At 38.2% G+C, this 14,282-nt stretch overlaps 1 protein-coding gene across 1 annotated transcript; it reads right to left on the bottom strand.

Moving 5' to 3' along the window:
• Positions 1 to 8,970: 8,970 nt before the first annotated feature.
• Positions 8,971 to 14,078, bottom strand: LOC135204017 (ribosome biogenesis protein BRX1 homolog; the record flags this gene model as incomplete). Its single annotated transcript, XM_064233945.1, is given in 3 exon segments — positions 8,971 to 9,220; positions 9,644 to 9,738; positions 13,821 to 14,078. Coding segments are annotated over 3 exon segments (539 nt in total), but the record flags the coding sequence as incomplete, so codon positions are not given.
• Between the last annotated feature and the right edge of the window lie 204 nt (positions 14,079 to 14,282).

Genomic DNA, 14,282 nt, shown 5'->3' with positions numbered 1-14,282 from the left:
TGGTTATGTTAGTTATTGAATGCGGTCCAAATTGTTGTATTTCATTGTTTATTGGTCAATTTAACTTTATTATAAAATTTACTGTGGTGTTTTTGTAGGGCTGTGAACAAATTAGGCAATTTACATGTAAAACGTAGTTCTAGATACGAAAAGATCAGATTACGAAGGCTGCTTCAGAACAGATTAATTTTGTAACCTGAGGCACTACTGTACTAGCAAACAGGTAGTGTTACAATTATTATCACTGTCTATTTGACCTGTTTGTTTAAAAGCATATTAACATGAAACGCCTTTTGTATACCATTTCTTTTCTACAGAAATAATATGTATTTAACATGAAATACTTTTTGTATACCAGTCCAGGAAACAGAAAACTTTGAAGTTAGTGTTGGATTACACCAAGGGTCAGCATTAAGCCCATTTTTGTTTGTGCTGGTCATGGATGTGTCCATCAAGGTTACTGAGCTGCTCTAGGACTAGTTATTCATTTAAAGGACGTAGACCCTCTTCGTCATGGGTTCTCAAGAGTTTTGAGCAGTCCTATTCCCCCCAAGAAATCTCAAACCAAATTGGGACCTGACCATGGTGCTCTGCAGTCTTAGTCACCTCTCATATGAACCCTTGCAAGGCTCAACGGACAGGAATTTAGTCCTCAAGACAGTTTCCTTACCGGATTTACTCCCTTCGAAAGAGGGTCAGCAAACTACATGGACTCTGGACACTCTTTTCAAATTAAAAATTTGAGGGGCTGGAGTTCCATTTAATGTTGAACATATGAGGGGTTGAAGTTCCATACCCTTCAAAATTGTCCCAAAGTTTGTAGTTAAGACTCAAAATCCCTTTATTCATGATGACAGATTCAAGTCTTTCCTGATCCCTTCTGTCCAAAACCTGCTAGCCGAAGACTTTTTGTTTGCGTAGGCTGGGGAAAAAAAAGAAAAAAAAAAGAATACTATCTCCTTTTGGTTATGATAATGAAGTGATTAGACCAGCTTCAACCCTTATGTCACATTCAGATGCTGATACAGTGCTTGCAAGAGCACATGATGTTAGGGGCCAAGGCCCTATCATCACTTTTAAGAACTTGTAGGTTCACAGGATTTGGAAGGCAGGTACCTGGCTTCGAGCCACACCACCTCCGCATCCTTCTATCTGCAAGACATTGTCCACAGGTTCTTGGACACTTTTACCTTTGGTACCTGCCGTTCCAAATTTTGTGAACCTACAAGTTTCGTTAAAAAATGATGTAGTGTCTTGTCCCCTAACATCATGTGCTCTTGCAGCACTGTATCAGATCTGAATGTGACATAGGGTTAAACTTGTCTAATCACTTCACATAACCAAAAGGAGATAGTATTCTTGGACAATTTTTTTGTTTTTTTTCCCCCTTTTTTGGCCTATGGTAACAAAAAGTCTTCGGCTAGCAGGTTTCAGACAGAAGGAATCGAGAAAGACTTGAGTCTGTCATCATGAATAAAGGGATTTTGAGTCTTGGCTACAAATTTTGGGACAAATTTGAAGGCTATGGAACTCCAACCCCTTATATTTTTAACATGAAAAGAGACTAAAGTTTATGTAGTTTGTTGTCCCTCTTTGAAGAAGTAAAGGCTGGTAAGGAAACTGTCTTGAGGATTGAATAAATGTCTGCTGAACCTTGCAAGGGTTCATATGTGGGCGAGTAAGACTGCTGAGCACCATGGTCAGGTTCCAATTCAGTTTGAGATTTCTTGGGGGGAATAGACTGCTCAAAACTCTTGAGAACCATAGAAACTTCCCATGATGAAGAGAGGTCTACATCTTTTAAATGAAGAACTAGTCCTAGAGCAGCTAGTAACCTTGATGGCTGAAATTGTTGAATAAAAGTTCCAACAGGAGAGGAGCCCCCGTTGACAACGCCAGTCACAGTAGACTAATACCCATTTTCCCCTTGATACACAGCTGTATATGTTCTTCTGAGGTAGCCTGATATATCTTTCACTGCTCTGCGAGAAAAGCCTTTCGTTCGCAAGAGATACTCGATACTCTCCTGCCATGAAGAGGTAGGGACCCTACCAATCCGTGAAACCTTTCTGTATGTGGCTGGTAAAGGAGGTAGTTCCATGGAGGAATGAATCTCTCCTGGAGCTTCAGTCAGCAAGGTTATGAGACTGGAAAACCATAATGCATGTGGCCAAAAGGGAGCCACTAGGGTCATCTTAAGGTTCCTGAAAATCATCACTCTGTTGATCACTTTAGGTAGAAGGGGGGAGAGGCTTATGATTTCAGGTTGCCCCATGAATTGGTATTTAGAATTACGGATAAGAGATTGTAAGCCTTCTGTTTTGAGATCTTTGTGTTTTGCCATGGGTTGAACATCTTTAGGATGAGTTTTAAAACTATTGATGTTGGGATGATACATTTTGTTTGAACTGTTAATGAAAATAATAAGCAGTTATAAGAATTTTAGGGGTTTATATATACTTGATTTGTAGGAGGTTAATGTAAGGAGACTGGGTGGTTTGGGGTGTATTTTTGTTTAAAATATTGAATTGTTTTAGAATGGCAATTTAAGGTATATTTTTGTTTGAATTATTAAATCAGGCAGTTGTAGTGTGTTTTTTTAAGAGGGGATTTTTGCATTTCCACAGTGGGTTCTGGAACTTATCGCCACAAAAATGTAGGGGAGCACTGTATGCTACCTTTATTCTCCAGGTAAGCCAGTATCATCAAGTAGGTCATCACACCAATGACCTTGCCAGCCAGTTGCTTGTTGAATGCTTGGAGGATTAAGAAGACAGAATTTAGCATGAGGAAGTTGATGTGCTACCTCCTATCCAGCAAATTCAAAGTTCATGTTGTTTGTTGGTCATAGATGTGCTAAGCCTTGGCTTGCCACTGAAGATTGTCAAAAATGCTTGGGCAACTTTTTGCCAGACACTGCTGACCTTTGAACTTTTAGTTGCAACCATATCTAACATAATCAAAAGCTGCGTGAAACTAGCCTGCTTCCATGTTGATGACCAACCCTGATAGATAACTCATTGTCAGTGGCACTGGGACCAACTTCTCTCAGCTTATACAGTCTAAATATGGCAACCTTGACTGGAAAGTTTGACTGGAAAGTTCCAAGTGTTTTGGTGCCAACCCACCAAGTGTTGAAGTACTGTGGAGGGGTGATTTAGTAGTTACATTTTTCAATGTCTTCAAAGATTGCGTGAGAGAGAGCGAGAGTAAGTGAGAGCATCGCCGGGTTGTTTGTAGTTGTTGGTGCGTGAGAGAGAGCGAGAGTAATTGAGAGCATCGCCGGGTTGTTTGTAGTTGTTGGGAATAAGTGAGTAAATGTTTTCGTGTGTTTGATGATGTATGATAGTGCGTAATTGCATATGGGTTTTTCTGAGAGAGAGAGGCAAAAAGTTTGCCTATTTGCAGTTTCTATGAGAAATATCCACTAATTCTTGTTTTTTTTATCAATTTCATCATAAAATGCACTTTTTGTGATAAACTTAAAAAGACTAGGTGTAAATATTTTTAGTGGGTTTTTCTTGAGTTTTACCAAACAATATAGGCAGTTTTAATCGTTTTTATATGGGTTTCAACTATTCGTGGGAGGGGGAGGGTGTGCCTGGTAGCTTTACCCTACAAATACAGGGGAACACTGTACCTCCAGTCTTTTCCCTTTCTGGTTCACCCTGATACTACTGCTGCCAAGGTACAAGAGAATGGAACCTGAAACTTATTTACCTTCTCTCCCAAAATGAAGTAAAGGTATTTCCTCTAAATTGGATGCTCAGTAATGAGAGACATCCTTGATGTCCATTGATTACTACACTGAAACTTTCATTTCCATCCTCAAGAGAGTCCAATACACAGTTTTGTTCAGCTGCAATCTTTTAATTATTGGCAGCCATCCTCTTTACAGCCCAGACAATTCAAGCTCTCTCTCCCTTATTATCTGCTGCTACAGGATCAACCTTAACCCTTAAACGCCTAAGCGGTATATTAAAGATCGTCTCCCGTATGCCTGGGTGGTCTCAGAGTGAGCGTGGAAGCGGAAAAAATATTTTTTTCAAAAAATCACAGCGCGCTTAGTTTTTCATTGCCTGAAGTTTAGTATGCAACCATCAGAAATGAAAAAAATTATCATTATCATATATAAATAATGCAATATATAATAGCGCGAAAACAAAATTTCATATATGATTGTATTCAAATCGCGCTGTGAGCAAAACAGTTAAAGCTAACTAGTTAATTTTTTTCGTTGTATTGTACACTAAATTGCTATCATTTTGGTATATAACACATTGTAAAACGATGAAAGCAACAACACATTGTAAAACGATGAAAGCAACACAGAGAAAATATTATCACAAAATGATGCATGAATTCGTAACACGCTGACGTAAAAATTTTTTTTTTTTTAATTCACCATAAATCTAAATATTGTTCTAGAGACTTCCAATTTGTTTCAAAATTAAGATAAATGATTAAATATTACTCTACTGTAAGAGTTTTAGCTTAAAATTGCAGTTTTCGACCATTTCGGACGAGTTAAAGTTGACCGAATGTCGAATTTTTTTAATATATTTTTTTATATCCAAATATTTCAAAAATGAGAAAAGCTACAACCTTCAATTATTTTTAGTTGTATTCTACATGAAATTGCGCACATTTTCATATATAAAACTCTATGAAACGCCTAATATGAAATGGAGCTAATGTTCCGAGAATGCGATGTACGCTTTTTGGAGATTTGCGGCGGAGAATCCGCACGCGGAGGGAAGGAAATTTTTTTTTTTTAAATTCACCATAAATCTAAATATTGTGCTAGAGACTTCGAATTTGTTTTAAAATGAAGATAAATGACTGAATAGTAGTAGAATGTAAGAGTTTTAGCTTACAATTGCGTTTTTCGACCATTTCGGTAGTCAAAGTTGACCAAAGGTTGAAATTTTTGCACTTATCGTTATATGAAAATATTTCAAAACTGATAAAAGCTACAACCATGGGTTGTTTTTAGTTGTATTGCGCATGAAATTGCGCACATTTCCATATATAAAACTTTATGTAACGGCTAATTAAAAATGGTGCAAACATTATGACAATCGCACGTATGATTTTTTCGGAAGAGTTTACCGTGCGGACGTAAAAAAGTTTTCTTCATAAATTCACCATAAATCGAAATATTGTGCTAGAGACTTCCAATATGTTGCAAAATGAAGGTAAATGATTGAATATTACTAGAATTTAAAGAGTTTTAGCTTACAATTGCGTTTTTCGACCATTTCGGTAGAGTCAAAGTTGACCGAAGGTTGAAATTTTGGCACATCGTTATTTGTATGAAAATACAGTGGTCCCCCCATATTCGCGGGGGATGATTACCAGACCCCCCCGTGAATAGTTAGAACCCGCGAATGTTTGGAACCCCTATAAAAACGCTAAAAACAGCCTATTTTGTTAGTTAAAACTCAAGAAAAACCACTAAAAATTTTCATAATTGTTTTTTTAATAGTTTTATCACAAAAAGTGCATTTTATGAAGAAATTGATCAAAAAAAGCAGGAATTTGTGGATATTTCTCATAGAAAAATACTGCGAATGAGCTAATTTTCTGTGAATAATGCGGGGAAAACGTTCCCGAGAGAAATCCGTGAATGTGTGAGTCCGTGAATCCGGAGAACGCGAATACGGGGGCCCACTGTATTTCAAAACTGATAAAAGCTACAATCATGAGTATTTTTAGTTGTATTCTACATAAAATTGTGCACATTTTCATATATAATACTCCATGTAACGGCTAATTAAAAAAGGTGCAAAAATGATGTCAAAGTGACGAAATAATTTCTGAGATGTGTCACTGATACTTTTTAGTGCGACAAGAAAGAAATTCGCGCTTGCGCACCTCCATAACGATTGTAAACAAAACAAACACCTTGATTCGTGAACTCCCAGCATCCCCAAGGCGCGTGATTCAAAAGTTTTTGGTTGGTAGGCCTATAAGTATTTTTCCATGAATTTTAAAAAACTTTATGTCGACGTAAATTACGTCCAGTCGGCACCCAACAGACAATTTATCTCGACGTAAAATACGTCCAATAGGCGTTTAAGGGTCAACTCACTGTCCAAAGCCTTAAGAAGGGAATTTGCTGGCCATCCCAGAATCCCAGACAATTTCTATCACCACAGTGCTAAATCTTTTAAAATCCCTGGAGACTTAAGTTCTCAATAATGAAAGAACTATCAGCAAGAGAGTAGTATCCACATCCTTCTGCTTCCATTACCAGAGGATTACATTGTAGGCTGTCCACCTCTCCTGGGATAAGAGGTCAGCTGCACCATGAGGGCTTGCTTATTGCTGCTTCTGCTGTCTGTTTGTTGTGATTCAAAGCCCTGACAGATGACTTCTACTTGGAGGAAACTACTGCCTGTTTTCAAAAGAGTCCAGATCTGAAATTCTCAGATTTTTTTATGTATAAGGGGAGACAAGATTAGAGCCACTCTTGTTACCAAGCTGCATTTCTTCATGACAGCTTTAACCAGCAGGTATGTACAACTACAAATCTCTTATGGATGATGGAAGCCTAGCCAACACACATTATCAACCTGTCAGCTTTGGTGCTTTCCTGCAATAACCTGGCTTCCTCAGTCAATGCTGAACTGATGGCTTCTAACACCTATTCTTGATAATTAGACATGGCCTAGGTTTTCTCAGAAAAAACTCCTATGTAAGCATTGATATTGGTCAATGAGAATGGGCTGAAGAATGGATAAATGAGGCCTCAACTTGAGAAACACCTGAGAATTTGATAAACCTATTGAGACAGTTAGGCTGCGTAAAAAGTATGGTTTCACAGTTATGTAACCCTTGCTCATACTCAATTTGATGTCTGTAACAGAATTTGTGTAGGTGCCTGACAGGTAAAAAATATGGCTGCCTGGGTCATCATCCAGGGTTGAATCAGTAGCTTCACAGCTGAGACCTTAGGAGTCTTTTACCAAGACTAAAGATACTATTGTAATCTGTCTAAGAAGGATTTTCAAGGTGGTTTCATCCTGCAGGGCCATGGCTACCTGGTTCATAGTCAGCAGTTTGCTCCCTGGTCCTGTTGAATCTAATCCTCTTTACTGGAAAAAAAGTTGTCTGTCTGGAGAGTAGAGGGCTTCCCATGGGGCATAGGAGCAACATTAAATTAGGGCAGTGCGGAGATTCATCTTGGACCTCTTACTCACTTCTACTGAAGTTACAAAGAGGATGATACTCAATGGCTAAAAGGTTGGCAGCATGTGACAACCTACTGTAGACCAAAAACATTTCCTTACATAAGTGACCATTCTTGGTGGTTTACAGCAATGCTTTCTTCCAGTGCACCTTCAAGGCCAAGATGGTAGAGTACTTTAGTTTTTGTCCTCGATATTTGTAGTGGAACACTTGTCATTATATGCATAAGCAATCATCATCTGATACTCTGGATGATCATCTCATTTGGACAATGCTGGTGCTAACTTCTTCAAAGGAAGCATCCATAGGGGCATGATTGATGTTGTTCTAGTCCTCCGTTACATAGGCAGTTATCAAGCTGGTCACTCCAATTTCCTTGCTTCATATTAACTTATTTGGCACTAATACTGCCAAGTGAATTAGGGGCTCCTGTGGTAGGGTTGTAAGAATACTACCACCATAGGTCCAGTGTGTCATAGAGGAGACTTAAAAGGACAGCTGCTGCCTTGCAGTCTTACTTTTTAAAAGGCTAGGCTCACTGCCAATAAGTGAGGAAACTGCTGCAAAGGAGTAGAAATTGTACTTGTTCCTCTTAAGAGAAAGTGGAAAGGCTGGGAGGAAATGAATTTAGTAGTTTAGAATATTTATGAATAGTAATTATAATCTTGCAGTAAAATAGTAGGGAGAATTCTGTGTAGAGTTATTGCAGAACCAGAATGATTGAAGGTAATTGGTATCTGATGGATCATATGGTACATGCACTTCACCCAAAGGATGTGTGTGTTGGAGTTATGATGAAAAACTGCTAGATCGGTCTTAATGCTTTTTTATAATTTAAAAATAAATTCTCTAATATTAAGAGTTGATCAAGCACTGATAACCTCCTGTAAATTACTTTTTTTATAGGTATATTAATCTGAATTTTATAAAAATTACATACTGCACTACTCTTTCCTTGATAATGTAATTTTCCACTTCATTTCAGTTATGCTGTTTGCCATCTGGAACGGACAGCGAAATGTGTGCATCCCTGGTTTGTTTGGCAGATAAGCTTCCTTCTTTACAAACAATAGTAGTACCTGCCTTAGATTCGTTTTTATTATCTCCAACATTGAAATATTTTAAAAACAGTAATGTTGAAATTCGACATAAGTGTGCAACAGATCAAGTTTTTACGCACTGGGAACCAGAACATTAACCTTACCTTTGGCTAAAAGGTAAGTTGTTTCTGATCTCGTGATTTCTATGATTTTGTAAAGTTGAATAAAAATATATTTTAGAAAAATGCTTTTTTCACCTTTTAGATTAAAGGCAAATGGAATTAAAGGAATTGGTAATAGTACATTTTAACAAAAAATACTTTGTAATGAATGATATGAGGGGAATAAAAGTTATGTCAAACAAGTTCAATGGTATACAGTGCTTTCAGGTTCCCAATTTCATTATTTTTTTTATCAGACAATTTAATCACCTTATAATCAGGGATAATAATGTCGACCATCTGTTTAAGCATACTATATTGTGATGAATGATTTTACCTTATTTTATACCCAAGTAATAAAGAAATATTTCACACTGCTTTAAAGTTAACTAGTTGAAATCAGTAATGGGTTTGAAGGACAATGATGCTTCTAACTAATAATTTACTTGCGAAAGAACCATTCCAACATTTGCTAATTTCTTACACTTCCCATACAATCCTTATTTTTAAAATTTTCTTAAACAAAATAGTATAGGGCAAGGTGGAACTCCACACAAATCAATAAAAGCCATATCTGTAATACAAGACAGAACTTTATATTTCAAATACAAAACATATTTAAAGCAACACTTGACAATTTCATTTCCTCTTCCTTACAAAGAGTTGTTTTTCTTCTCCTTCTGCTTCTTCTGGGGGTTTAGTCATGAAGATTTCATTAGTTGGGTCACCTATGTGATCATGAACAGGTCTGACCTTCTGTATTTCCAGCTGATTCAATTTATTTAAGTACTTCACTGAATCCTGACTCCTCAGGTTTCTACGGTACTGTGAAACAATTGAAAGTGAACTTAGTACACTACATAATTTTTAAACATCTAAAAGCACAATTAAAGCTTCATCATCTCTAACATTATTAAGAACAGCATTTTAAATAAAATCTTTTAAAGTTCAAAAGAAAGTCTTGCTCTAATCTCACAAAATCTATACAGATATTAGTATTGAAAAATGGAAAATCATGACTAATGAATTTTTGCTCTTTACACCAAACTTTGCCAGTTAAATACATAAAAAAAAAAAATCTGAACATTTAAATTTGGCAACAGTTCTCACATGCACTAATAGAGAATATGGATGAAAGATGATAATCCTTATGCTTCCTCTAAAAGTCTGAAAGATTGAAAGACAATGTTAAACTGCTTGAAAGAAAAAGAATGGCCTGAACACTAGTCTGCATCTACTAGTACTTACTGTGTTTGGATTGACAAAGTCCTTGTTCTCCCATAATGTGGCTCCCCCAAAGCTATCCTCAAAAATTTTGATGGGATCAAGTACAAATCGTGGACCTGCAAAAAGGAGTAACACAACTAGTAAAAACATAAAATATTACTTCTAACATGCCAAAACCGACAAATTTAAACTTCTATCTCCGAGATAAAAGGCTTATTTTGTTGATTTTTGTTACTCCTAATTATAAAAATAAGGACAGAAGTTATTAGCAAAAAAGGTTAATGACTGCATATTAATCAGAAGAAATTATATGTTATAATTATAATCAGCCATCTTATATCTTATGAAAACCAACTTGTTTGTTTCAGTCGAGACAACAGTGAGGACCTATATAAAAAATGTTCCCTTTTATTAAAGGGAACCTAACCATTCAAATGCATCTTATGGTCTAGTAACACTAATTCACAAGGCTAAATTTTAGCTATATCTGCACTTCGAAATTTAAATTTGTCTAAAATGTGATCACTGCATTTAAGAAGAATTTGCTAGTCCTTCATCAATTTTTATTTCCTCTACGATACTTAAAAGCTACTTAGGAAATACCTTGCACAACACAGCTTTATCACATAATTCACAAAATTCACATTTATAACTTAACTGTATGCATCAAACACACCTGAACTACAAAAGCACCAAAGTACTGTTGTTAATCCCATAGTCAGAGGACATAAATGACCCTACATACTTGCTGTTACCTTTCAGAGGTTTCAAAAAGGAAGATAGAGCAACATACAAGGGTTTGAAAATTGTATGTTCTTTTATTTTAAAGTCCTCCATTTTACACAGGATTAAATCTTAAAGCCCCTTCCACACAAGGGGCAAAGACATGACAGGCACTCTGATTTGCCCATAATTCTCTCAACAGTGTTACCAGATCAAACAGTCCAAGGGAGGCAGTGGTCACAGGCAGGCGGACCTATGACTTGGACCACACTTGTGGTCGCCATCCACTCACAAAATTGGTAACTGTTTGCTCGCCGTGCATTTGCCCTTTGTGTGGAAGAGGCTTGAGGGACAAGCTAAACGTATATCATGCTAACACCCAGATCGAGGACAAACCTTAAGGTTGGAAAATTTAAGAAAAAAAAAGAAAAAAAAAAAATCAATGGAAAAAGGAAGATGGCTTGATAAGGCACCCCCACCAATTACAGCAGATGGAGGGGAATGCTGCCCCTAGTGTTTTCCCTTACCCTCCTTTCCCAAAAGCAACCAGGGCTGAATGGAATGCAACTGTACCCCCTTCGATGGGAGAGGAGGAGGCTGGGTTGTTTCACGGCACCTTTAGAAGAGGAGGACTTCTTAGGGGCACAACAACTCTTAAGCAACCAATATCAAGCCAACAACAATCAGCAACAAACCAATAACACACTACTTAAATAACTTAACCAATCCCTCAACACTTTCCACAGACCGCTGCCAACACTACTGATTATCACAGCTTCTGACTAAAGACTGACTAAAAAGACTGAAAAAACAGAACTCTAAACTCTAATAGCACCAGCAGACAACCCAGAACTCACCAACAGCCAATTCAGTTGTTAACCATCCATACAGCAATTACTCTCTCTCTCTAACTCCATAACTCCTCCATATTTCCTCCCCCGTTACATTTGACAACGTCTCCTTATACTCACAACAACCACACTAAATAGCCTTCCGCAACACCAACGGATGCTCAGACGCAGGCCCCCTGGATTTTGTTTGAGGGCCCACAAACACACACTCAGTTACACCGCCATCCACTTCTCCCAGACCACTTCCAGTCAGACTACCATTACCATCTCCCTCACTACCATCCTCCCAAATCCCATTCACTATCTCATCTACCATTTCTAACTCTTGTCCGAATATCTCTCGTAACTCTGCCACCAAATCACTTACCTCATTTATACTCCTGCCAAACTCCTGAAGAGACTCATTCATACTGCCAACTACATCCCTACCACCTGATTCCCTTCCTGGTGAAACTTCACTAAACCCTGACAATTCAAACCCACACTCACTATATGTATCATTCCTCCCCTCAAAATCATCTGTATTACATGCCTTATCCACCATTTTTACCCTAACACTAACCCCTCTATCATGCAGCTCACGTTTCTCCCTTTCCTTACCTTCTCCTGCTTTCTTCCATACTCAACCAACACCAACTGTCGATCTCCCAGACCCAATTACTCACTGATGCTCAGCTCACATTTATTCACTTCAAACCACTCACTCTTCACATTCTCCCGAACATACTGTCGCAAACTAGAGGACCCACCCAACTGAATCCCCTTTTCACTTAGTTTCCCAAATTCCCAGCCTGACTCATCCTATTTCATCTACACACACTTGCCACGTGACCTTTCATTCCATATTCAACAAACTTCGCACGCTGTTCTTTACACATCCTAGCATAGTGCCCGTTCTTCCCACAGTTGCCGCAAACTACGTTCATACGGGTATCCTGACATCCACTAGCTACGTGCCCTGCCTGTCCACACCTATAACATTTAATATCCCTATCTTTCTTACACTCACTCACTAAATGCCCTGTTTGCCTACACCAGAAGCAAGCTCCTAACGCCCACCAACATTCATTCTTCCTGTGTCCTGGCTTACCACATCTATGACACTGCTGCTCTTGCTCACAACTAACTGACCCTACTCTTCCAACACTCGCACTCCAATCTCTTTTAGGGCTAACTACACTCACGTTACTTGCCCTAACGCTCCTATTTACCACTCGCTCTGCCATTTGCCTCGGCCCTTCCAAAACTGCCTCCCTATAGCTTTTAAACTCTGGTACAACCTCAGCTACTTCAGTCCTAACACTAACACTCCTACTCTCTTTCATACACCTATCTAACTAGTAATCTTCTACTATTTCTAAAATGTTGTTCCACGTCAAACTTTCATTCGTCCATTGCATTTTCTCCTTTCGTTTCAGATTTATAAAATCGTATACACTCTCTGGTACAGTCGCCAACAACTTCCGCACTAACTCCTTACACTCATTTATCCCTTTGTCCCCAAACATTTTCCTGGCTAAAGTTTCTAACCTACAGACATACATTGACAACGACTCACCAACATTCATTCTTGCCTCTTCAAAATCTTGCTTTCTCCTATATCTAACGCTACTCTTTATCCTCTTTGCTTGTTCTACTATCCTGGCTTTCACTCTCATACAGCACATTCCCTACACTCATCATTACCCCAAACATACTCAACAAAAATCCCGTCAAAAAGCTACCTCACTCTCTTGCCCAGACTCTCCTGTTATCCCCATACTTTGCCTCACAATACTTCTCATATTCCTTAAAAAAGTCCCCTATGTCCCAACTACCACATTCTTGTATTTGTTTGTTTGTATGGTGTTTTTACGTTGCATGGAACCAGTGGTTATTCAGCAACGGGACCAACGGCTTTACGTGACTTCCGAACCACGTCGAGAGTGAACTTCCATCACCAGAAATACACATCTCTCACTCCTCAATGGAATGGCCGAGAATCGAACCCGTGACCACTGAGGTGGGACGCAAACATCATACCAATCATGCCAAAAATATACAATGTTCTATGGGACTCTTGGGTTCGAACTTAGAAAGAAATTCCTGAGGTTCGAGAGCCCCCTCACCACATCAAGGTGGTCCCAAAATGAGGGGTGCTTGGGTCTTAAGGGTTAATGGCAAAGCGACATGGCTAACTTTAGTTAACAGGCCAACCAGCTAAAAAAACCCATTCAAGATGAAATACTTCACCAAACATCCAGGAAAAAGATCCAATGATGAAGCAAGGACTGGACACAAACCACTAATGTTGGCAAGAGCCCGGCAGAAAACAAATTGGAAGACTCTGCTACTTTTATACTTAACAATCCCAAAAGTGGGTGGATCCTGTTCACCTACATTAGCGATGTCAGCACCACCACAAAATCTGAATTTTGGACTGCCAAGGTAGAAAACTTTCATCTCATCTATGTAATTGCTAGGTAAGTCACTTGTGTGAAAACAAGGGTTTGTGTTTCCAAACACGATTTTACATTGTGCTGATTTATTTAAAATAAAGTTCAATTCAAAATACTCTACATAATGGCTTTCTTAAATAGTTAATATTCTAATGTCACTGATAATAAGGAAAAATAAGAACTCACCAATTTCTGCCAATTTCCCATCCATTGCTAGTACTTCATAATTACGAACCCAAATCTTATTGTCCAAAATAGAAAAGGACATAACATGATCATGAAATGGCTGACTCTTTGGGTGATGGTTTGGAGTGCTGAAGACCTGGACGAGAAGTTCCTTGATGACCTGCCAGTGAGGCTCATCAAAACCTATGTCAAAGCTTAAGAGTGGGCGGGATCCCTTTAGGCAATTTCCAGTCAGTTTAAGCTCTAGCATGGTGTGAACTGTAAAATGCAAAACAATTCTCAGATAAAAGTCAAAGCAATATTCCTTATGAACCTTTTATACTAACTAATAACACCTTGGTCTTCATTACACTGTACACTAAAACTACAGAAACACTTTTGTGAAAGCTGGGTTTTCCTAATTTACAGTAATATTCAATCACAAAAGGCAAATTACATCAACCAACTATATACATTGAAAAC

Source organism: Macrobrachium nipponense, chromosome 44, assembly GCF_015104395.2.
Source record: "Macrobrachium nipponense isolate FS-2020 chromosome 44, ASM1510439v2, whole genome shotgun sequence".
Lineage (NCBI taxonomy): Eukaryota > Metazoa > Arthropoda > Malacostraca > Decapoda > Palaemonidae > Macrobrachium > Macrobrachium nipponense.
Note: the sequence above shows the minus strand (reverse complement) of the source record. Positions and strands in the feature narration are given on the sequence as shown.